Source organism: Pararge aegeria, chromosome 16 (assembly GCF_905163445.1).
Source record: "Pararge aegeria chromosome 16, ilParAegt1.1, whole genome shotgun sequence".
NCBI lineage: Eukaryota > Metazoa > Arthropoda > Insecta > Lepidoptera > Nymphalidae > Pararge > Pararge aegeria.
Window position 1 is genome coordinate 8,828,707 of NC_053195.1, and position 25,962 is coordinate 8,854,668.

The 25,962-nt window shown below is 38.6% G+C and overlaps 1 protein-coding gene across 2 annotated transcripts; it reads right to left on the bottom strand.

Moving 5' to 3' along the window:
• Positions 1-950: 950 nt before the first annotated feature.
• LOC120630438 (integral membrane protein GPR155) lies at positions 951-25,657 on the bottom strand. 2 transcript variants are annotated; one of them, XM_039899673.1, is made up of 16 exons: positions 25,599-25,657; positions 24,963-25,076; positions 23,316-23,605; positions 22,060-22,358; positions 20,905-21,026; positions 20,514-20,679; positions 12,269-12,496; positions 11,507-11,656; positions 9,966-10,134; positions 9,226-9,390; positions 8,373-8,387; positions 6,991-7,123; positions 5,857-6,040; positions 4,137-4,312; positions 3,078-3,203; positions 951-1,530 (listed from the first exon to the last, which is right to left on the bottom strand). In XM_039899673.1, exons 2-16 carry the CDS (start codon positions 25,049-25,051, stop codon positions 1,338-1,340), a joined length of 2,505 nt encoding a protein of 834 aa, XP_039755607.1. In that variant the 5' UTR covers positions 25,052-25,076; positions 25,599-25,657; the 3' UTR covers positions 951-1,337. The 2 variants fall into 2 exon arrangements, with proteins under 2 accessions (XP_039755607.1, XP_039755608.1); XM_039899674.1 differs by lacking the exon at positions 8,373-8,387.
• Between the last annotated feature and the right edge of the window lie 305 nt (positions 25,658-25,962).

Sequence of the window (25,962 nt, forward strand, 5' to 3'; positions counted from 1 at the left end):
TATGGCAAACGTCGGTCGTCACAGCGGTGATTACGAATATATGCAATAATTTCAATAGCGGTGCTGCAGAAATTTACTTTAGATTATTTGACGTTAATCAGTCAGCAGGTTTCAGTTGCTGCTCTTGCGTATGCCGCCATTTTGTTCACCAGAGTTGTTTACGATTTACCATGCTTTGCTTGCCATCCTTACGAAAAGTACAATAGCTCGGTTTCGGATCACATAAGACTTTTATACCTTTCGAAAATCAGCAAATTGAGTTCTACATAGTCTTCTTTACAGTTTTACGTATTTATCGCGTTAAGCGTAATCACGAAATCCAGGGCTGTTAATGATTTATATCAGTACATCCTATTACTTCATGTCAGAAATTGAACCTATAGTTACTTTACTTATCGTAAGGAGGGTGGTAGCTTGCTGGAAAAGATGATATTATTAGGTCACTACATATGAAATTGGCGTATTGTAGTACTGGCCAGTTTGATCTCAAATATCTGCTCTTTGGTTAGGAATTCCAATTTCAAATTTATACAGCTATCATACTTTGTGTTAGGTCATACTTTTGTGTACCTTGCTCCAACAGATGATCATTTATTTCGAAATATGGGTAACTTCTTGCAAGGGAAAAAATTAAACTCCGATGAAGCATTCCAAAGCGCTTTCATAGATTTCATCGATTACCTTCCAAATGGTTCTTTAGTAAAGGGATCAATGAACTACATATGAGATGGCTAAAGTACATGGATTGCAATGGTACATACTTTGATATAATAAATATCATCATCATCAGCCAATGTGCGTCCACTGCTGGACATAGGCCTCTTTAAAGCAACGCCAACTTTTCCTATTTCCGGCTTTCCTGATCTAGTCGATGCCTGCCACTTTTCGGAGGTCGTCGCTCCATCTAGTTAGGGGGCGCCCGACGTTCCGTTTACCGACACGCGAGGACCTTTCGACTCCAACGTCCATCGGTCCTCCAACAAACGTGACCAGCCCACTGCCGCTTCAGTATGCTAGCCCGAAGGGCCATGTCATTTACTTTAGATCTTTGGCGAATCACTTCGTTACGGATCTTATCCCTCGAAGAAATAACAAGCAATTTCCGTAGCACGCAGAGCGACTTGAAGTTTTTGGTTATAATAAATATATTATGATTTAAAAAAACAGACTGTATGTTCCTCCCTTACAAAACGCCAATTTCATATGTAAGGAGAATATTTAACGTTACGGTGTCTGTCACCGCTCTTACGAACGACGCAATTTTGCTCACCATATTTTTGTATTGACGACGTCGACGCTATATTACGGCCGCTTTACGTGTTTTACAGTAATTGGAATTATTTGAAGGTGTAGAGAAGGGGCGAGTCCTTGAAGTGATGCTTGTTGTGGATATGTGCGATGAGTCGCCCGTCCAGCAAGTGTCGCCCGTACTGCACTGCTTCTGGTTTGTCTGCCGCCAAACCGCACTGGATGAGCCAGCTCACTAGAGACGACCCGCGGAACACGTTCCGATAGGTGCGCATGCGCAATCTGAAATAGTCACCGTAATTATAGTTATGTCCGCGATTCGCGAAGGAACACAAGTTAAAGAACCCGGGGATGGAAGGTGGTGTTCCCTGTGGATGATGTGTTTCCGGACTCAGAATTCGTTTTCTTTTTTCTCTTTTTTCGAACTGTTCGTTTCACTTCATCGTGTTATTTGTGTTGTGTATATATTGTAATGTATTACGTATCCCGAAAGAACTAACTTAATAAGTTTAATAAATTTGACAAGAGGACGTTGGTAGCGAAGGAAAGTAGAGAACCTGTTGTAACTACTTTTTGAGCGCTGTGTATTCAAATAGAAGGTCCCGGGTTCGATTCCCGGCGGATTTGGAAATTTATAATTTCTGAATTTTCTCTGGTCTGGTCTGATAGGAACCCTTGGCCGTGGCTAGTTACCACCCTACCGACAAAGACGTGCCGCTAAGCGATTTAGTGTCGCGGTGCGATATCGCGTAGAAACTGATTCATATTCTTATTCTTTGTTTCCCCCAACTGAATTTTAGTTGAAGTGCTGAAATTTCTCCGCTAATGACAGTTTAGTTGCCGGATGCAAAGAAATATACGTCAACTGTCATAAATAACAGTGGCAACCGATATTATTACCGATCAATTATCAACATCAGCCTATTATCGTACTACAAAGGCAAAGGCCTCCTTTTCCATGGTTTAAAGTTTAGACCCACCACGTTTCTTAAATGCGGATTAGTGGGCTAACAAACACATGCTAGTGATAATAACCGCGCTCGACGGCTTCCGGCTCTACGAAGCGCGGAACACAACCAAACTCTAAGCCCTAGGTTTTTATTTAGCATTTTTAACGAGCTGTCTTCCACCACACTGGTCAAGTGGGGATTTTAAAACTTCATATGCCTAAGAGAACAATATGGATATTGGGTAAGGCTTAGACTGCCCATACCTACCTACAACAACATCTATACCTAATGAATGAATGAATGAATGAATACACTTTTATTGTACACCACATAAACATAACAAATTATATGTAAAAAAATTAACAAAAAGTATACTTTTTGGCGGCCTATCGCTACATAGCGATCTCTTCCAGGCAACCAAAGGCGTTAAAAACAGCTCAAGAAGAGAGGTAGGTGGTGCATTTAAATAAACATGCATAAACATATATAATATATACATATAACAAACTTACAATAAAATATATAGATAGTACTAATGTATGTAATAAACAATTTGTACTGTCCAATAAAATTTTCCATTTTCATTTTTCATTCGGTGGGACTGAGTTCGATACCCGGCCCGCACCTCTAACTTTTCCAAGTTATGTGGGTTTAAAGAAATTATTAATATCACTTGCTAAAACGTGAAGGAAAAGATCGTAAGGAAACCTGCATGCTTGATAAGTCTCCATAATTGTTCTCAAGGTCGAGTGGAATCCACCAATCCGCACTTAACCAGGGTGGTGGACTCAGACCTAAACCCTTCTCATCCTGAGAGGAGATCTGTGGTCTGTGGTGGGCCGTTAACGGGTTGATGGTGGTGATGATGTGAAAACATACCTGGTATCCTTTGCGATGGCATCCCTGCAACGTTCAAGATGGTGTGCGATGAACTGATCGCACACATGCTTGGTCTCAAAGCTTAGGTCTTCCACAGCCGGCAACACTACAGTATCAGCTACGAACCTTAAAGCATAAAGTTTAGCATTCAATACTTAAGTTGTGTCCGATTCCTTACTTAAACGCATTTGACGAAGGAGTACCCGAAAAACAAGAAGAAGAAACACTCAATTGTGTGTAATTAATAATTTCTTCAATCTACGTCACAACAAACGAATCTTGCAAAATTACGAAGGAAACGACTTCACAATGCACAGTTGCTAAAAATCAACATCTACTTTGTGGTGTATAAAGATTGGCAAAATTATATATTGCACCGTACATTTGTCTGGTTCTCACAGATTATAAGCAAATTGCATAATTACTACACAATTCTGGCAAACATAAAAATATTTACGTTCAATTGTAACTCTTTCGTTTTGAAAGTCAATTGAATATGCATGATGATATTAACAAACAATCGCTAAAATTCATGTATTATGGAAAACGTATTGTTTTATATTCTTAGCGAGATTGGTATTTATTATCAATAAATAAAATTGCAAAATGTAGTGATCCGCCATGATAGGTGAAACGCCAAATGACGTCACGTCTATATAAACATAATTTTGTACCACTTGAATCTCTGCACTTGTTATTTGGTTGTATCAAGTTTTTTGTGATTACAAACTTTTAGTTGCTTATTTTTGTGGTATCAATACCAAAATCTCTTACCAAATTTTCTAAGAAATTCTAATAGCTCTAATTTGCCTATGACGTCACGAGTGCAGCCATGCCACGGCGAGAGTTTTCGCAGTAAAATATTTCTTTTTAAAATAATTTGCAATTTATATCGACAAAACCGTTAATTTCTGCAAAAATAAGATATTTTTTGGATAAAGCAGATACTTCCGAACATCGTAGGTTAGTTTTTCAAAAGTCATCATGCTTATTGTTGTGCGACACATACAGTCTTACAGATCCAGCTAATAAAAATGTGTTACAAAAGAAATTTCTTACCAGTTCATCCTCAGGCATCTGACAATAGGCATCAAAACTTCGTCAGGATCAATTCCGAAGAGTATTAGCACAACCAGTGCTTGTCCGTATATAGCGATCGTGTTCAGATACTCGATTTCAATGAAAACCCCAGATTCATCTTTACGCATTATTTTCCATCCTGTGTAAGTCAGATCCTGGAAGGCAATATAATATTTAAGGCAAGAAAATTTTAATTGCAGAATTCTTAAGCTATCGTTATCTTTACTGCTTACAGAAGTATATTACAAAGAAGATTTATTATATTACAAAGAAGATAGATTTTTTTTGTTTATTTGTAATTAATAAACTTCGAAAACACTGAACCGATTTTAAGAATTATTTCATCATTTTTCAATCCAAAAGTAACATAGGTTAATTTAATTCACAAACATAATACGATTAGACCCTGATATAATAGAATTAATAAGAAAAAAAAGAGTTTTCTATAAAGTATCAACCTTATGTTGATAAACTTTGCTCTTCACAGTAAGTATGAATTATGGTCGTAAATTTGAGGAGATTAATATAACGGGAGGAGCAGAAGAGGTCACCCAGCACATACATGACGATCAATTTATGTTCGTAGTAACTATTGGCCATGAAGATGGGTCAGCCCACCTATAAACAGAGTAGCACATTACAGTGCGGCACCCCCCTACAAAGTGCTGACCCGTGACCATCAACCTTAGGCGTAAGTATTAAGTCAACCACGCCCTTCATACCGGAACATGACAATGCGGTTTTCTGGCAGAAATAAACATGGCATTACTACTTCCCCGGATGAGCTTTGTCACAAAAGGTATTAATCTACGGCTACTATATGTAACCCAGTACAATAGACCTTAGATTATTTTAGACTCAAGTCCTCAAGAATCTGTATTCTCATCATTATCATCCGCAGCCTATTAACGTCCCACAGAAACAGGTTGTGTCTCTCATTTGAGAGACGTTATCAGAGTGTTAATCCATGTATGCAAACTTAATAAGAACAGCAATGCTGCTTTGTGGCATAAATAAGCATGGCAGTACTACTTACCCGGACGAGCTTTGTCACAAAAGGCAAGAATTTTTTATTACGTCTACTGCTATATGTAACCAGTACAATAAACCCTAGAATCTTATAGACTCAAGTACTCAAGAATCTGTATACTCATTATCATTCGCAGCCTATTAACGTCCCACTGTTGAGCGCAGATCTTATCTCTCATAGGAGAGACGTTTTCAGAGCGCTGACCCACCACAGTGCTCCAATGCGGGTCGGTGGGCAATTATCAAAGTATCATCAGTTAGTTATCCATAGTGAATAAATAAAATAAAAAAAGTCGTGTTAATCCATGTATGCAAACTTAATGAGAACGTAGCAATGCTGCTTTGTGGCAGAAATAAGCATGGCAGTACTACTTCCCCGGACAAGCTTTTTCATAAAAGGTATTACTCTACTACTACTATATGTAACTCGGTGCAATAAACCTTAGATTATTTTAGGCTCAAGTTCTTAAGAATCTGTATGCTCATCATCATCCGCACTGTTCAGGACAGGTCTTGTCTCTAATAGGAGTGAGGGTTTCAGAGCATAGACACACCACGCTGCGCCAATGCGGGTCGGTGGGCAATTATCAAAGTATCATCAGTTAGTTAGTTATCCATAGTGAATTAATAAAATAAAAAAAGTCGTGTTAATCAAGGTTTGCAAACTTACTAAGAACATCATGAGAACGTAGACGATTATAAGCACGGTGTGTCTCGTGAGTTGCCCACCACTCCCAAGGCTCTGTTCCGGCGGCAACAGACCCGGTTCGTTAGCCGCTTCCTCCATTTCGTTCAAATAAGGGCAGGTATCTGCTGTGGTGCATCGGAGATTTTGTGGTGGGCACGCGCAAGTCCTACAAAATTTAAATTTGTTTATTTTATTTGTATTAAAATATCTTTAACTTAAACTACTTTATCTTTAAATAGTCTAAAACAAAGTAGCTCTCCCTGTTTGTTCGCTTAAATCTTTTAAACTACGCAACGGATTTTAATGCAGTTGCAGAGTGGTTGAAGAGGAAGGTTTATATGTAGTATATTATAGTAGGAAAAAGCGAGGAAATTCGAATATTTGTAATGTGATGATATATCACTTGGCGACCTGGGTGGCCTGCTAAGCTTCTGGAGTGAGCTCGGCTGGCTGGAGTGACCCAGCGTGGGGCCGTAACAGTGGCACTACGTACAACGGAAGGTTCCGGCCGACCAAGAACGGAGACAAGCCCAGGGAAAGAAGAAGATGTGATGATTTCTACCCATTACCGGGCAACCACAAGGCACGGGTCTCCTCCCACAATGAGAAGGGGTTACCACGCTGGCCCAGTGCGGTTTGGTGGACTCCACATGCATTTGAGAACATTATGTTGAACTCGCAGGCATGCTGGATTCCTCACGATGTTTTCCTTCACCGTCGAAGCAAGTGATATTTTTAATAACTCAATAATAATTTAAAATTATAAATAATAATAATTTGGGGGTAAAGTGGCTGGCGGGCCGTTCGCCCGTCAGCGGTCGGCGGGCGCAGCGTGCGCCTACGAAATGCGCGCATCTACTCATAATTATAATATTATCAATTTTTCTAAACAGTACACTAAAGCTACTAAAGCACCGTTTCGAAGCCGGGATGGATCGCTAGTTATAAATGAAACGGAAGATTTTTTGTTAAAAAGCGCAAATCTTTGGAACTACCGGATTTGGAATTCCGAAATAACCCCATCGCGTCGGGGATCGAACGATCGGGAACTTCGAGCTAAGACCACAGCACTGTTTAAGGCTGGTCGTCAAATTTATCAACAGAATCAGTAGTTACCTTTCCTTTTTCGCCATGTTTTCCATGTCAGGAGTAATACTGCTTACAAAACCATTGTTGCAGTTGGGGTCATTGCTGCAACAATTACCGTTCTTATTCGGGGAGGGAGTAGCCGTTATTGTTCCGTAACAACCTGTAAAAATTTTATTGATATTTGAAGTCGAAAAATGTGGAAGACCCCTGTCAATTAGTTGAGCTTAAGACGCCAAATGTCTGTTACAAACGAACTGTCAATCGCTTTACAACTTGTACTTTTCGTTACTTCTATTTATAGCACAGTAGGCTGTGTACATATAAACAAAGCATGTTTTTGTAAATTCTTTTAGTCCTAATGACTAATTTAGAAAAACTGCCCTATGATGTTAGAAGTATCTACTACTATTTCTAATATTATCTTATTTTAGTTGAAACTAAGTTTTGTAGATATAAATATGCAAATATTATTTCCTGCGAAAACGCTCGCCGTGTCATGGCCGCACTCGTGACTTCATAGGCAAATTAGAGCTATTAGAACATCCTTGTTCCAAAACTAAAGATGATTGGTTTTAGTATGTATAACAAAAAACTTAGCAACTGAGAGTTTGAAATCACAAAACACTTGATATACCCAGAGATTTACAACGTTCAAGCAGTACAAAATTAAATTAAAAAATTATAAATGTAATTTTGAATGCTGCTTTTCACTGCCATGTCGGATCGCTAGATTTTACAGTTTTGTTTACTGAAAATAAATACAAATCTGGAAGAGATCGCTTTAGTAGTAGTATTTTCTATTCTCAGTTTCTTCTATAGAAAGTATAAAATGTGTGTGTGCAATAAATCTTTCAAACAAACAAACAAATCTCATTTACAATTTAAATAAAAATGCGTTTTTCTTAAATCATTAGATAAATACAATATTTAAGCGATTCTTTGTTACTGTCATCATTCCTATTCAAACATATTTATATTTTTTTGTTTTAATGCGTACTAATTGATTGCCACGGACACGTAACCCTAAACTATTGTGAACTGACAAGTAACAAACACACAGCGCCTAAAATTTTCAGTAATCTTCTTGATTTGACCATTTTTAAGACTTTTACAACGAATAACAAGCAACTACAAGAGAACGGCTCTAAGATACCATAGTCATGTAGCTGAAGTACATAGTGTCAGTGTTTTTTTTTGTTTGAAGTTCAAGTTTTATTTTGTTTGAAGTTTTATAAAAACAATTTGTAACAATGGGATGCACTAGCGTTAGCCATATTAGTATCCTTTCTGTATTTCAAAATTATTGGGGAACTAATAAGAATGGAAAATAATAATTAATGCAATATTTTGTTATATTATATATATTCAGAGATCTACCGTTAGTTAATTTAAAATATAAAAATATTTACCTGGATCTTCCATTCCTTGGAACGCCATAAAAGAAAACAGTTTAATTAGAATGTATTTTAACAACTTAATTTAAATACCTAGTTGACAATATTTATTTATTTAAGTAAAGAAATATAGGTATATGTGTATATACACCACCATATATTATAGTGTATACTATTTGTATTTATTTTCTTCTCCATCGGTTGCCTGTAAGAAAGCGCTATAAAGCGATAAGGCCGCCAAATTGTATAAGTTGTTTTTTTATCCTTTCCTTTTTTATGTACTTTTGTGGTGTGCAATAAAAGTATATTCATTCATTCATTATTACCTTCTATTTAGTACATTCCATATATAAACAATGAAATTAGTATGTTATATTATAATACATAATATGTAACGTATGCATGCCAACGGGGGAACGGGTCTCCTCTCAGAATGAGAAGCGTTCAAGATGTAGTTCACCACGCTGGCAAAGTGGGGATTGGTAGACTTCACGCGACTTTGACACTTTGATATTATGAAAACTCTCAGACATGCAAGTTTCCTAACGATGTTTCCCTTCACCGTTATAACAAATGATATTAGATTCCTTAAAATAAGAAAAAACAATGTATGTGTATAATTTGTATCTGTTGCAATTATGGATTTGACAGTAGTATCGAAGTGGAAGTCATTTCGTAACCTAGCTAGACCATAACAGTCCACTGCTGAACTGTCCTTTCCCAACGGGAGGGTTAACCCATAATCACTTTGCTGTGCAGTCAGGTTGAAGATGTCAGTAGAACCGAGGAAGCTGCTGATCGTTCTTTGTTATATTCCCTTAGTGGCCATGTAACAAGATTTATTTTAGCGATTATTACTAGTACTCACTATAGTTAGATATGGACTGTGTGTGCGAGTTGGGTACAGCGTTTTCGACGAGGCTGGATGTTTCATTCGTCGCCGTGGGTTCTATCAGCATATCTGCCATTGAACTCGGAAACAGTTGGCGGCGTCGACGGAACCTCACGTAGAGTATCAAACATCCCGTGGTCACTATGAAAAAGAAGATCTTTACAAATTTCTACATGTAACAATTCCTCAAAAAACTACTTATTCACAAGGTTGCTTGAAAGCAATTATTTGTTGTTATAGTGTCAACTAGCGGTGATAGCGCATTGGGTAGGAGCTTTACTTAACTTTCGGGGGGCCGAGTTCGAATCCCAGCATCTATCTATTCTTAGTTCTGTGCGTTTTAAGTAATAAAAATATCACTTGCTTCAATGGTGGAAAGCATCGTGAGGAAACCTGCTTGCCAGAGAGTCCTACATGATGTACTCATGTGGAGTACACCAATCCGCACAGGGCCAGCGTGGTGGACTACGGCCTTAACCCCTTCTCATTGTGTGAGGAGACCCGTGTTCTGTAGTGGGCCGGTAATGGGTTAATGTGATGATGATGATGATAGCGTCAATAAAATACATAATCTGTAAAAATTGCAACTGTCTAATAATACCATTGCATGAGATACAGCCAGGTGACAGACGGACAGACAGACAGACAGACAGACAGACAGACAGACAGACAGACGGGCAGCGGACTATAGATAAAACCCATATAGTAAAACTCACATGTAATACAGAAGATGACTAAGCCCAATCGTATAGCGTCAGATGCGTCGGTGTTAATCGTTCCCACTTCTTTGGTGACCAGCAACACGGCAACCATGACACCAGGGGTGCCCCACGCTACAAAACAGAAAACCGGCCACAGCTTCGCAGCGAAAGATGGCCCACGACTCTGGGGATGTAATAATACGGTTACAAAGAACCTTAGTTAAAGTTCAAAATCGCGCGTGAACGGAACTCCCCGTTAAGAATCCCTCCTATCCCTACTAATATTATAAATGTGAATGTAAGTTTGTCTGTTACGCTTTCAAGTCAAAACTACTTAACCGATCCTCATGAAACTTTGTACACATATTCTTGGAAGTGTTAGAAGTAATATAGGATACGTTTTATCCCGACATTAAGCTCGGTTCCTTTGGGAGAGGGGATGAAAGTGTTTGACGATTTTACATCACAGCTCCGACAAATTAAAACCAATTTAAATAATTATTTTTGTACTATAGAGGTTAATATGTGTATAATTTTGCCCAAACTTTGTGTAGATCTGATGAATGTGGTTGGAGATTGAGGACAGAACTCCTCAGCGGACAGCAGCAAATCTTAAACTTTTTTAGAACTACAACTAAACTGAATGCCACATCAAAAAACGACAAAGTCGCGGGCAATAGCCAGTGCAAAATAAGGCAGTAGCAGCAATCGCGTGTGATAAAATGCTATTTTTTAAAAAGTTCTATAGTCTGCCTACGAAACTCAACATCAGATGAATATGTAATTAAAATGGGACCATTTGATAACTATTTAAAACAAAAAAATATTTTGCAAATCCGTCCATAAATGACGCGAGTTATGAAGATTAAAAATAAACATCCGCATTGGATTAAAAAATAAACATACTTTATTAAAAATAAACATACTTTATCAAAGGAAATCGGTTAAGGATGATACGATTTACATCGAAGTGTGTCCAATTTTTTTTGATTTTTTTTTGACGGTTTAGTGGCGCAGTGGACAGCGACCCTGCTTTCTGAGTCCAAGGTCGTGGGTTCGATTCCCACAACTGGAAAATTTTTGTGTGACGAACACGAATGTTTTTCAGTGTTTTTCAGTGTCTGGGTGTTTATCTGTATATTATATTCATAAAAAAAAATATTCATCAGCTATCTTAGTACCCATAACACAAGCTACGCTTAATTTGGGGCTAGATGGCGATGTTTGTATTGTCGTAATATATATTTTTTTTATTTTTTTTTATTTAGATACCTTTTTTTAAATTGAGTAATGTATGTAAAATGTTTATAAATAGAACCAGCTTTTATCCGTTTTTATTACGGTTTTTTAAAAAACCCGTGGGAACCGTTTGTTTTCCTGGGATAAAAAGGTAGATATACTACCTGTTTCGTTCGTTAACTCTTTGCCAAAACATCAAGTTGATAAGCTGCTTGCTTAGGTCGTGACGGAAGACTACACAAACAAACACACTTTCGCATTTACAATATTAGTTAGGATTTGCGTAATAGAATAATAGATAGATGGTAATTGTTTACCTCTAACAGTAGAAGGCCAACAGTGAGCATAGCAATCCACATGAAACACGAGTATGTGGTAAATACCTCCAAAGCTGGTAGCACTTTTTCCAACCACTCAGAATACACTTTGTACGGCCCGCCCAAAATCACGCTTGACGCTAAAAATATCTGAAAAAAAAAGTTACGTGTAAATCATCATCATATCAACCCATTGCCGGCCCACTATGAGAAGGGGTTAGGGCCGTAGTCCACCACGCTGGCCCAGTGCGTATTGGTGGACTCCACACACCCTTGAGAACATTATCGTGAACTCTCAGGAATGTAGGTTTTCTCACGATGTTCTCCTTCACCGTTGAAGCAAGTGATATTTTAATTACTTAAACGCACACAACTGATAGAAGTTAGAGGTGTTTGCTGGGATTCGAACTCGGCCCCCCAAAAGTGAAGTCGAGCTCCTACCCTCTGGGCTATCACCGCTTAATATCGTGTGGAATCATATTCGGTAATTAATATTTTGTGAATTATCTCTTGTCTTGTCGGGTGGAATTCGGCCGTGGATAGTAAGCACCCTACCTTCAAAGAAGTGACGGAACGTTGTCGCTTATGGACGTACCCGTACCTAGCCCGCTACTTCTTAAGACTGTATCGTCACTTACCACCAGGTGAGATTGCAGTCAAGGGCTGACTTCAAATGGAAGTAAAAAAGTGGTAATACGCTCGCACACAAATACACACACACACAGTATAGATAAAATATTTATATATATAAATACTGCATACCTGAGTTGTTAGAAGGCCGGCTGTGAATCGATGCGGAATTCTATCAATCTTCGGAATTAACACAAAAACGGTCAGCACCCAAGTAGCTGCTAGAAAAGAAACTATCGACAGATCGAAACCTAACTTCTTTATTTCCACAGCGTAATCCTTGTTTATTGCCATCATTTGAGCTGAGATGTATGTTATCGGCGCAGACAGTAATGTGCATATGACCATGGAAAACGCCATCTAAAACCATTACACATTTAGTTTTTACCCGACTCATCATCATTAATAACAACCCATTTCCGCCCCATAAGAGAGCACGGGTCTCTTCTCATAAGGAAAGGGCTTAGAGCAGTCTTTGCCTGGTCGGAGGCTTCGGCAATGGCTAGTTACCACCTTACCGACAAAGACGTGCCGCGAAACGATTTTCGCTTATTTTATTTATTTATTAACTCATTACACATAATATACATCACAGGTCTTAATTTAAAGGTGTAAGCATAAACTCAAAATATTTTTTCCGTACACCCAGCCGTTGACAAATTTTTGCTTTGTTAGTATAATAGATTAATATATTAACATTCACAATTTATGCTACAAAATCGTTACTTATTCACATTACCATTTAGAATGCGGGTAGTTCGACAATGATAAATGTAAAAACCTTTTGTTTACGTTCCATAATTTATATAACTCAGTATAGGTAGGAACGAAGTGCGTTTATATTCCTTCACTATACGTGTACAAGATGTTTTTAATTTTTTCTCATATTTTGTCATTAAATATATTTGTTTGTTATGAGATCTATATAATGTTGTTTAAGTTTGTACTTAATATTTTTCTTCGTTATAACTTCCCTAAGCTCTTTAGGAAGCTGGTTAATTAAGTAAGGTATAACGAATAGCAATCGTCGGGGAGTGGCCATTTGGCTTCCTAGGAGATAGCACGTGTCTGTATTTTTTCTGCGAATTTTCGATTTTGATTGCAAAGTTTTTGTGGTTTGTTGTGTAACTCGGTACATCGGTCGTCAGTAAGTGTTTTAACCTATCTTGTACGCCGCTAACAATCCTGCAATGCCTCCTATCCCGCCTAAGCCCCCTGACCTGAGTAGCAATGTGGGCTTTGCTATGGGCTCTCAGGCTTCTGGGTCGCAAGACGCGGTGGCTGGGGAATCGATGGATACCTCCGACCCTTCCCGCAGAGCCAACAAAAGATCCTCAGAGCAGGTGGACGCTCAGCCACCGGCTAAATTATCAAACAGGGCACCATCTGATCCCATTAATTCGTTGTACATCCATCCCAACCTTAAAGAAGGCAGAAAATACTCCAACAAGGATGAGGGCCCGTTTCTTGTTCACGTTTCGCGCGTCGAGTCTGCCCCTTCTGCCGGCACTACCCTAAATCCAATTAAGTTCGGCCAGGTCATGGTAAATTCCAGGGTGCAAGATATTTTACGCGGAGGAATCAAGAAAGTGGGTAGAAATCGGATATGTGTCGAATTTAACTCACCAGCAGCAGCTAATTCATTTTTGAACAACCCACTTCTGGCCGCTAATCAGTATGAGGCTGTGATCCCCTCTTTCAACATCACGCGTATGGGTATTGTGAGGGGAGTTCCCTCTGACCTCTCCCTGGCGGACTTCGTCAAGGATGCTGAGGTTCCATCCGGTTGTGGGGAGATACTCAAAGCTAGACGACTGAACCGGAAGGTTTCCAAAGAAGGTCGTGTAGAATGGGTCCCTACGGGGACGGTGGTGATAACTTTTAGTGGCCAAGTTCTGCCGCATAGAATATTTTGTTGTTACACTGCCATGTCTGTGGAAATATACCAGCTCCCTACTATCCAATGCCATAGTTGCTGCAGATTTGGACATGTCGCAGATCAGTGTCGTTCTAAGCCGAAATGTTACAAATGTGCCCAAGAACACGTTGGCAAAAATTGCTCTACCACAGAGTCGTTAGCTCGGTGCCTGTTTTGCTCGGGTAAGCACTTTGCCACGAGTCAGTCCTGCCCCGAGCAAACCCGGCAGAAGTCCATCAAAAGTACTATGTCGCAAGAAAATATCTCCTACTCGGAAGCCTGTGAAAGATATCCCCCTGTCTCAAGAACCTACTCAGATGCTGCCCGAAGTAATCCATCTCAAAATCCAACAGTTTCTTCCCCAGCTCCCCCTTCCACTCATTCCTATAGGAAAACTACAACAACTCCAAGATCTCCCCGTCGCCCGTCACCACAAGGTTACGACCGTTTGGCTCACCAGTCAATCATCGCCGACCGTGACCCTCCTCCCTCGAGTAATGGCGGTTCCATTCTTCAGCCCCAGGGTCCCGCTCTCCCTACTTTCTCTCTTCCTTCATCTAGTGACAATCTGTTGGATGTTTTGCTGACCCTTTTGATTAATATGTTTAGCAAGATGAATGACTTCCCTCTACCGCCCAACGTCGCCAATAAACTGTCTGAATTCCTAAATATTATTAAAATTCCACTTCATCCAATGGAATAGCCACAGTCTACGCCCAAAAAAACATGAAATTTTACATATGATTGCCTCGTATGATCCTGTTGCCTTTGCTATTTCGGAGACTTGGTTAGTCCCGGGATCACGGTTTCGGGTTTCTGGGTACTCATGTCTCCGGGATGACAGAGGCGATGGATATACTGGAGCAGCTCTTCTTATTAAATCTTCTGTCACATTTACCCGTCTTTCTCTTCCTCCCTTTCCGACGAGCATCAACGCTGTTGCTGCCAAAATCATGGATATATCTGTTCTTTCTATCTACATTTCGGACTCTCACGCTGTTCATATATCTGATCTTGAACCCATATTATCCTCTCTTTCCGGCTCTTTTCTTATCTTAGGCGACTTCAACTGCCACCACCTTATGTGGGGAAGCGCAGATTATGACATCCTTGCTTGTGATTTAGTGGACCTTATGGAGGATAAAAATATCTGTCTCCTCAATGATGGCTCCCCAACTCGCAGGACTGCCCCAGGAAAGAATGCCAGTGCGGTTGATCTTTCCCTTTGCTCCCCCAATTTAGGTACTCTTCTTTCTTGGTCTGTTTTGCACGACTCCTACGGTAGTGATCACCTCCCTATACTAATTTCCTGTCCCACCTCTTTTACTCAACCCAAATCCCAATTAAGTTCTCGTAGTTACCTCCTTTCTAAGGCAGATTGGGAACAATTTGCCAAAGATTGTGACGCTTTTGTCAATAAATTCCCTGTATTGTCGCAGGATAATGCACTAGATTGTCACGAGAAATTGGTGACCTCCCTCAAAGCTGCCGCTGACAAAAACATCCCTATTAGACAAAGGGGTAAATCGTCTAAACCCTCTCCCCCCTGGTGGGATTCGGAATGTTCGGACATGATCCGCCGCAGAAAAGAAGCCGAAAAAGATTATTGTAACTGTATGACCATCGATAATTTCCTCCTATATAAAAGAATCTCGGCTTTAGCTAAGCGAATGTTCAAAAAAAAAAAGAGGAAAGGATGGATTCGATTTTGCCAAAACTTATCTCCCCGGACTCCTGCGACTTTATTATGGAAAGCTATTAAACGCTTTCGAGGATCCTTCCTTCCCTGCGACTATTCCAGTAATGATACGTCTGTTTGGCTTAAGACATTTATTGATAACCTGGCTCCTTCTTCCGTTCCTTGCTTAAATTCTCTTCCCTCCTCTTATGCTAATAGCCGTCCTAATAGATTCGACGAACCATTTTCATGGTCGGAACTCCTGGCTTCTCTGAACCACTTGAGACATTCCTCCCCTGGTCCAGATAATATCCCCTACTCACTTCTATCTAACTCCGGGCCACTCACTAAAAAAATGTTTTTAGACATGGTTAATAGCTTTTTTGATCGGGGATTTGTTCCGGATTCATGGAAAAAACAAATTGTTCTCCCCATTCGAAAACCTGGAAAAGATCCTCTTTCTCCTTCCTCCTATCGTCCCATTGCTTTGTCTTGCTGTTTATTAAAAATAATGGAACACATGATAAAGAAACGGTTGGAATGGTTTGTAGAGTCCAAAAAGTTATTGGCCAGAAGCCAATTTGGATTCCGCAAAGGAATGGGTACTATGGATAGCTTGTCTATTTTGACCACTGATATCAGGATCGCTCTGACTAAGAATGAGTTTCTTGTTGGGGTGTTTCTCGACATATCTTCGGCGTATGACAATGTGATACTCTCCTTACTCAGAGATAAACTATCTAAGCTGAGTTTGCCTGAGAAGTTGACTCATTTTATATGCAACTTCTTGATGGAAAGAACTATAGAGGTACGGCACGGTGACTCTCATTCTCGCCCAAGACTTATTTGGAAAGGACTCCCTCAGGGTTCTGTGTTAAGCCCTCTACTATATAGTCTTTATACTCACGACCTTGAAGAGTCCGTCATCCCGTTCTGCAATGTCTTACAATATGCTGATGACTTAGCCCTGTACTCCTCTTCCCTCTCGGTCGAGGTTGCTTCTAACAGTCTCAACCAAGCTCTTTTTTATTTAGGAGAGTGGCTATCTTCACATGGGCTATCATTATCGATTTCCAAAAGCATTGTGGTAATTTTTACTAGGAAGAGAGTCATTCCCCCTATAGAAATAGCCTTTAACAATGAACTGATCCCCACTAGCAAAAAAGTTAAATTTTTGGGAGTTATCTTGGACTCGCGTCTTTCCGGGACCCATCACATAAATTATACAGTTCATAAATGTCAATCAAACATTAATATCCTGAGGTGCCTATCAGGGGTGTGGTGGGGGGCCCACCCATACTCCCAGAAACTGCTATATAATTCCATTGTTCGCAGTGTACTGGATTATGGTGCCTTTATCTTGGAACCCTGCAGCAAGGTTGCAATAGGCAAAATGGACAAAATTCAGTATCAGTCTCTTAGAACTATCCTGGGAGCTATGAAATCATCTCCAACTAACTCTCTTCAAGTAGAAGCAGTGGACTCTCCCCTTTTTCTTCGTAGACAATACTTGGCTGATCGTTTCTTTTACAGATTAGCTTCACTCTCTGGCCATCCTCTGATACCCAAACTTTGTGAACTCTCCTCTTTGATTCCTGGTAATGGATTCTGGTCAAACAAGCCTGTACCGTGTCTAATAAATAGCTTCCGCAAATACAACAATCTACCTGATCCAACTTTCTCTGGCTCAATGTGTCCTCTTTATTGCACTCCCTATGACGCCTTAATTTTTCAACCGAATATTGTTCTTGATTTCGGAATTGCAAAAAAACAACCCGGGGCCAATGAACTTTTCTACAGTATCATCGACAGGTTTTGGCGTGAATGGACGATGATATTCACCGATTCTTCTAAGCTCACGATAAGTGGCACTGTAGGCTCGGCAGTATGGATTCCTAAGGACTCCAATATTCTGAACTTCAAATGCCCCCCTCATACATCGGTATTCACTGGAGAGTTGGTGGCTATTCTAGAAGCTATAAAGTATGTAGTCTCTCACGGGATAAACAGAGCAATTATTTTCTCGGATTCACTGAGTGGCCTTCAGACCATTAACTCCAATCAGTTTGCATCTAAAAACACTTACCCCCTTGTTCTGCTTATCAGGCAGTCTCTTTTAGATTGCCATCTTCGCAACATTAAGGTCGCGTTGGCTTGGATCCCCGGCCACTCGGGGATCCAAGGCAATGAGACTGTCGACTCTTATGCTAAAGAAGCCGTAGAAACAGGCAGTCTGGAACATTACCACTGCTTCTTTTACGATCTTTTTTCCTTGGCCAAATCCGAACTTGATTCGGGCTGGCAGCGCCATTACGACCGTTCGAAATTAATTAAAGGTCGCTATTACAGTGACATCCAACCCTCCATCCCAACTAAGCCATGGTTCTTCCGCTACCGCCTTGTCGACAAACAGACGACGTCGGTCATCTGCAGACTTCGTATTGGTCACACATGTACACCCTCACGCCTGCACAGATGGGGTATTATCCAATCCCCCATCTGTGTATGTGGCCTTGAGGAAGGCACCGCAGACCACATCCTTTTCAATTGCCCAAACAGATCAGTTTCCCTGTACAACATTCTGCCTTCCTGTGTGCCCAAACCCATAGATCTTAAATCTCTTCTGTTCCTTTCATCAATCAACAAAAAAGTTCTAAATTCCTTAATTAAATTTATTCATTCACAAAAAATTAAACTCTAAACTGCCGATTGCTTGCTCCGCTTCTGTTTTTTCCCTTTGTTTTTTATAGTCTGTGTTTATAGATGTAACCTGTATGTTTTGTACTGTTTTGTGATGTTTATATGTCTTGTGCTGTTTTTCCCATCGTGCACATCAAAACCACTCTGTAGAGTCCGTACGGGTTCATTTTTATAACCGATCAATCTCACCATAATATACTGTGCTATTTTCAGGAGTCATTGGCAGTAATGGTCGCTATCTTAAAAGTGACCCGGTTGCCATAAACAAAAGTTGAAGTTGAAGTTGAAGTTGAATAGCAATCGTCTTTTACCATACAGATTATTATACGTAGTAAGTTTTAGTTTGTCACATCTTCGTACTAAATAAGACTTTTGGACTTTTTGTAAGTTTTCTGTAAAATATTCCTCATTTAACAATGCTAATTCAGTTTTCTCTTGAATAGGGATTATTTTACAAAATGCTAATAATTTACGGTAATCTGCTCCGCAGTTTATTTAGAAGAAGCTATATACTAACATACTCCCAGGTTAGCCCGCTACCATTTTAGACTGCATCATCACATACCATTAAGTGAGATTGCAGTCAAGGGCTAACTTGTAGTGGAATAATTACACCATGCTAGAGTTATGCGGATTACGACTTCACACGCCTTTGAGAACATTATGGAAATTTCTCAAGCATGCAAGTTTCCTGTTAAAACAAATGATGTTTGTTGAAATAAAAAATCGTAAACTCCGAAAAGGTGTGTGCCGGGGATCGAAATCGGTTCACAAAGGGAGGTCGAAATATCTATCACCGCTTTTTAACGTGACCGTGGAAGAATTTTTTAATTCAGTAGCTTCTGTCAGTAATGTACTAGATTTGCTGTCATTGACAAAGAGTCTCCTTAAGATTCGCGAATTGGACGTCTATTTTCGTTAATTCACTTGAGAAAAAACCCATGTGTTCGTGCTGATCTTGCAAAAAAATCAATAAAACGGACGCAATATTATCTTGACTTCGATTTTCATCATCACCATATCAAACGATAGAAGTGCACGGTATTTTTGTCTTCGTTCGACACCTTAAACCCAACGCTACGAGGGTTCCAAACGCACCCTAGTCTAAGAAGAGCCAACAAAAAACTTAGCCGGGTTTTTTTTCTTGTTATCACCATCTCACAGCAGTGGCGGTACTACCTACAGAAGCCGAAAAGCCAGGCTTTCGTTACAATAAATACTTCTTTTAACTTTTTCTCAATAATGTTACTTAGGCAGGTAGAGGCAGGCAACCAGCCGAACGCGATAGGATGACATTAAGCGCCGCGCTATATAACTATCGCGCTCTTCGCGTGTCTTCGTAAGCGATCGGAGGTCCCGCTTTGTCTCGCTCACACTCATCACCGAAACCTACACCAGACTTGTGGATTTCTCATACTAAGCCCATAAAAGACAGTCTTATTGATCTGTAAAACTGTTTAATGCTCCCATTCCAATAAATTGTTTGTTGGTACTATTGAATATTTTTTTTAATGAAAAGAATGGTTCGAACTCTTCTTCTTCTTGGATTACGACATAAATTACCAGGCGCTGTAAAAATTAAAGAGACCAGAATTCACAGTTTTGTGATTTCCTTTTTAATTTTGACAAACAGCGCATAGGAACTTCTCTATCCAATTTTGATTGGAAATCGCAATTTCTAAATTTCGCGTCTTGACCTTAATCGTAGTGTTTTCAAAGATTAGTTGATATTGTTTGACATTTAGCACAACTAGAACGGACACTAAGAGATTATGACGAGTTAAATTTGTTCTTTAGGTAACTGAACTTGCTCAAATTTAAGACCCTAGGAACAGTTGCGTTCCTAGGGTTACGCGAAATTTGGAAATTTCGATATGTTTCAAAGTAAATTAATATTAAACTATGCAGAGTTAGAGCAATTTACAACCGAGCTTTTTTAACGTTTAGGTAATAATATTATAATAGGATTGCAATATCCATTTATTCTATTAATCCAGTTTTTTTATGTCCATTGCCCGTTCAGCTTCGCAACTACTTGAGCTATGTCGATCACAACGATGGCCGCCAGAAAAAAGTCTTACCAAATCAATCTCCAATTGATATAGATTAGAGAACACAAACACAGCCGGTGCAGTTGGTATTGTGCCATAGAGGAAAGCATACGTTGACAGAGCTTGTGTTTCTTCTGCGTTAAAGCCAGCATCCAACATACTTACAAACTCTCTCATTATAACCGGCAGAATGATCCTGTGGGCAAAACAATTGTCATTACATATATTAACAGAAAAAAAAAAATATATTATATCTATTTATACTCTTCATGAACCTTTTCAAAGTTTTATTATGTGAAATTAAGTGAAGCTTGCAACCAAGATGCCCGAAGTGAAGTAAATAGTAGTTTTTAGAAATTCTAGAAGTCTATCTAGTAGTCTGGCTTCTGCGAACTGTAATAATGGAATAAAAAAAACTTACAGTTTAACCATTATCAAGACGCATGGTAGTAGAAGCGCGGAACCCTTCAACCTTGTTATTTGTCCAACCATACGCAGTCCAAGTAGAAACAAAGCGGTAGCGGAGAAAGATTTCCCAAAGACCTAAAAATACTATTAACATTAATTATATAATTTTTATACTGATATGCCCTTTTCCATTATATCTAAGCTTGAAGCTTGAGATTATACTAAAAGTACACTAACATTAGCACACAAAAGCGAATGATATGAGAGAAGAATTATCATAAACAAAGTTGCCTTTGCGGTTGACTCTTTCAGCGGACCTAATAAATGCGAGAACGGCATAATTTGGTAGCTTCGGCCGCGGCTAGTTACCACTCTACCGACAGCGAAATAACAACAGATTGGCACAAATATTCGAATAGAGATAAGCCATGGACGGGATACTAAAAAAGGCAACTTTTTATGCTTGAAAAGTTCTACAGCGTAACAATGACATTTATCGTGTCCCATACATTTAACATTAAGAGGTAATCGTCTTAATGCTAAAAGGACAGTGTGGGTAGACAAAATGAAGAGGATACTAATTTGTTAGTTTGTCCTTCTGTCACGCACAAAGTTCAATTTGTTCACTGAATGTACAGCGATTAAGAAGATATGACTTTTTTCTTTTTAACATGATCTTCTATATACAAATATATAAAATTGAAGTTTCTGTTCATTATCATCATATCAACCCTTTACTGGGCCACTACAGGGCAAGGTTCTCCCCCCACAATGAGAATGGCTTGCACAGTGCGAATTGGTGGACTCCACCCACCTTTGAGAACATTATGTTGAACTCCCTGGCATGCAGGTTTCCTAACAATGTTTTCCTTCACCGTTGAAGCAGGTGATATTTCAATTACTTAAAACGCACATAACTTAGAAATATTGGAGGTGCGGGGATTTGATCTCTGCCCCCCGAAAGTGAAGTCGAGCTTCTACCTACTGGGCTATCACCGTTTCAAGGCAAGCATATATTTAAAAAAATACTCAAAATGCATTGCAACATGAACTATAATAAAATGTCTCTATATCAATGAAAAATAGTTTGCAATGATTCAAAATGAAGCAAAGACAAGCAGCTATTTAGGGAGGCTTAATTAGTATGGATAGTAAAGGTTAAACTTACATCTAGCAAACCCGTAAGGTAAAAAGACAGTTCGTGTTTAAAAGCAATATTACCAATAATGCCCAGCACTGTCATGACAAGTACTGGATTTAAGACAATGCTTTTAGCCAACTCTAGGAGCATCTTTATGCCATGAAAGCGCTGCCGAGTTTCTGCCATATCTGTTTGAGGATACTGCCGTTGTTTGTGGATCTCCATCAGGACAAATGCCAGTGGATTGAGTATAGCAAGTGATATTGGAGCCATTAAGTACAGGTATAGGGCATATTCTGGATGTGTTTGTCCATATATTGCATTGACTGAAAAAAATATATATATCAGAACGAATTTTCGACTGCATCGTTTTTTATGATACCTTTTTCTTGATGTGCCACGCGGATTTACCTGCATTAAACAACAAAGTTACCACAGTGTGAAGATAAAAAAAAAATCTTTATTAATAATGCAACAGTTTATACCTTCTTTAATAACTGGGCTATCTAGTACAAAATTTTTTTTATTTGGGCTGTTAGTTCATCATCATCATCATAGGCAGTTGGCATTGGGCACACGTCTCCTCTAAGGCTGCCCGCACACAGTCAATACTATTGTCAATATAAAGATCAACCAACTTCAACTATCAATGCTTCAATTTATTAATGCACAGGGGCAATATTATAATATTGATGTGTGTATGCAGCATGAGATGGGTTTGGGCTAGTAGACTTCACGCACCTTTGAGAGCATTATCAAGAACTCTCAGGTATGTAGGTTTCCTCACGATTTTTTACTTTACTGTTATAATTACTTTTAGTAAAACCCACATAACTCAGAATAGTATGAGGGATGCGTGCCAGGGATCAAACTTGGCCCCCCATTCAAATGGACAATGAAGATTCTGATGGGAATCGCTATAATATAAATTGAGATAACTCAATTGTTAGACTCAAAACAATTATTTGTACTGTATATTTTTAACTGTTTGTGCATCATGCAGAAACGTCTGAACTGGTTTGAATGTAATTTAGTATACTTATTGCTGATACTCTTGGTTAACATTCACAAAATTTTCCTTGATGGAATATACACACAAAAAAGTTATGTCTTATTAGTTTGGTTGGAATATTCTCTTTTTAAGGACTCATTGATATCAAAGAAAAAATTTAAGTTCTTAAAATATAATGTATGTTCTTATAATAATTTCTCAAAATTGATTATTAATAGGTATTGTGTACCCCCTCTGAAAATGACTTCGCTCAATAATTGAATTTACTTACTTATTGGAAATCCCAATGCAAAATCATTACTTTGTGTACAAAATATTGCAAATATGCCTCCCTGTCCTAAGTTCATGGGTTTTGTTATTGAAAGTGTCACTATAATAACAGCAAAAAATACAAGTCCCTTTGCAATCAGTATGGCCAATAGAAATGTCCAGTTGACATTGCTGAAGTTTAGTCGGGCCAATGAGAGAAAGATGAGAGACGGTAGGGCAAAAATGCCGACAAATGAGGCAATGCCTTTTGATTCAACCTTGGATACTGCATTAATTCGTCCAGCCACATACCTGAAATTAGAGGTTACATTAATAAATTTCTTAAAAAATTGTTTTTATCTTTGGTTAACTGCATCATGGATATGTATAGTAGCCAGTGGGTTGAGCTATAGGCTGTTATATAACTGTATTGGGTCTATTTAACTAAAAACTTGTATTTTAGGAAATGTATGGCATTACAATTAAATGTAGCAAACCATTTGCAGTATTCATTTCACTTTTACTGGTAGCACTTAGTCGTCAGACCATAATAACACTGCATTGAGATGTCCAAATGAAAATACAAACATATGAGTAATCCATAGTAACAATATTCTCAGAATAAAAATAATAGCTAAAAATGTCATTATCATCATCCTCTGCCATAAATATTCGAGAATACTTTAATGTGGATTGGCCCTTTTCTTTCAACTACATCCATTTGACTCTATTCTCAATTTTTCAAATGATTTTTTTAAGTACATAGGAAGACATTGATTACTTATAGTGACAATGCAGTGGTGCAGATTCTGTTGTATGTAATTCTATAAATTTAATTGACAAGTCTAAAGAAGTCTTTTTCACAATGTTTGTATAATTAGAGCTCCGTATGATAGAATTTGCACGATTGTTCCCCAAGAGAGTATGCATTTCTTGTATTTCTTGTGTATTTTTATTTTTATCACTTCATTTCACAGCATTATGTGATACAGCTTTTTAACATGGGGTAATGCTGCTGATATTTTATCTGGTAATGATTAAAACTATGGTATGTCTTGCTCTAACTTCATAGCAAGATATTAATTAAATGTGAAATTGTGATTAAAAAAACTACCGGGCTAAGCTGTGTCTTCTTAGATCAATGCACATTAGGAACCCTCTTAGGCACACAATTATGTAAACATATATGTATGAAAATAGGAATACATGAATAAAAAAATGTTTGGTTTAGAATTTCAATTTAACATCACAACTGCAAAAATATTTTCATAATTTTTATTAGTGTTTTTACCTACACTTGGAGGAATTATCAATTTTATAAATTTAAAATGCATATAAAAAATTTCAAAACCAACAGGATTTGAACCTGCAACTCTCGGGCAATTGCGGCCTGAGCCGATGCCGAAATTAGTATATGCCTTTCACATCAGCCTGTAGCGTCAACTAGTAGGAAACGTTGCAGTTTCAATTTACTTCTTCAAAGGTCCATACTACACTAATGCCGTAGGATCAGCGGTAGGAGAGCCGTAGCTTAATTGGTTAAATCGCTCAGGCTGCGATTGCCTGAGAGTCGCAGGTTCAAATCCTGTCGGTTCCGAAATTTATTATATGCATTTAAAATTTATAAAATTGCAAAAAAATATCCTTTAAGAAGTTTTATTTCACTTACCCGCACAAGATAATAGTGAAGCACTGAAATAATGCCGGAATCAGATCCTCTGATACAGTATCGGTCGAAATGAGTTTTTGAGCTCCCATTTTAAAATAGTTAGCGAGTCATTTACTGTTAAGAAAATTAAAGGTAAGTAAGTTTTTTTATATTTGTATAGTTTTTAGTAATGATGTGCAATATGTTTTGAGCAGCTTTTGTTTTACGGAGTGTTTGTAGCTGTTAAGCCCTAATGGTTTTAACAGCGTAAGGCGGGCTTGATGGCGTGCCTCGGAATGGAGCTCTGCCAGGAAGAATTTAAACCCAAGGGCTCGAAGAAGCGAAGGTATCGAAGGCCTGAGGGCGCCCGCCCCATGTGAGGCCGAACTTCGACTCAGGCGACGATTGGATTGAGGTATTGAGCAGCACAATAAAGCTTCTTCCTTATCTCGCGATTTTATTATGCTTATTATCTTAACAAACCCTCAATAATAAATTTCACTTACGATGTATCAAGTACACATAACTGCTTATTAGGTTCAGATGCGCGACAATAATCGATATTAATTGTTCGCCACTACGCAATACGCAAACGCCCTATAAACGAACAAAACACCATTAACGAACGCGCTAAAGAAAATATTGGTTTTTCCTTACCAAAATTTATTTACTTTTCTTTTAAATCTGAAGAATTAAACCATCTTGAGCTTTATTTTCAATTCAATTCAATTCTTGTTTATGGCTTTTGTCTGCGCCAACTGGGCACAAGGTATTTCGCCAATGTCTTGTAGATGAAGAAGGCACGAAGGAGATTGATCGGTGAAACTAATGAAAAGTTAATTTTGAATTTGTACCAAGAAATAGTTGTTATTAGCTAGTTAGCTCTTTAACCTAAGGACACAGACAATACATGCATATATATCTTACACGGATATTTTTTGTACATTATACTTTAATTTTATTACTTACTATATATTTACATAAAAATCTACAATAAGGACTGAAAACAAACATTAAAAAA

Bases quoted from the DNA above. Each gene is read 5' to 3' on its own strand.
- LOC120630438 (XM_039899673.1), bottom strand. From the start codon at position 25,051: ATGGGAGCTCAAAAACTCATTTCGACCGATACTGTATCAGAGGATCTG. The intron at 21,027-22,059 runs GTAAGTTTAACC...TAGTATTTTTAG, and splicing joins ACCTTACGGGTTTGCTAGAT to GTCTTTGGGAAATCTTTCTC. The intron at 1,531-3,077 runs GTATGTTTTCAC...TGACTATTTCAG, and splicing joins GCCATCGCAAAGGATACCAG to ATTGCGCATGCGCACCTATC.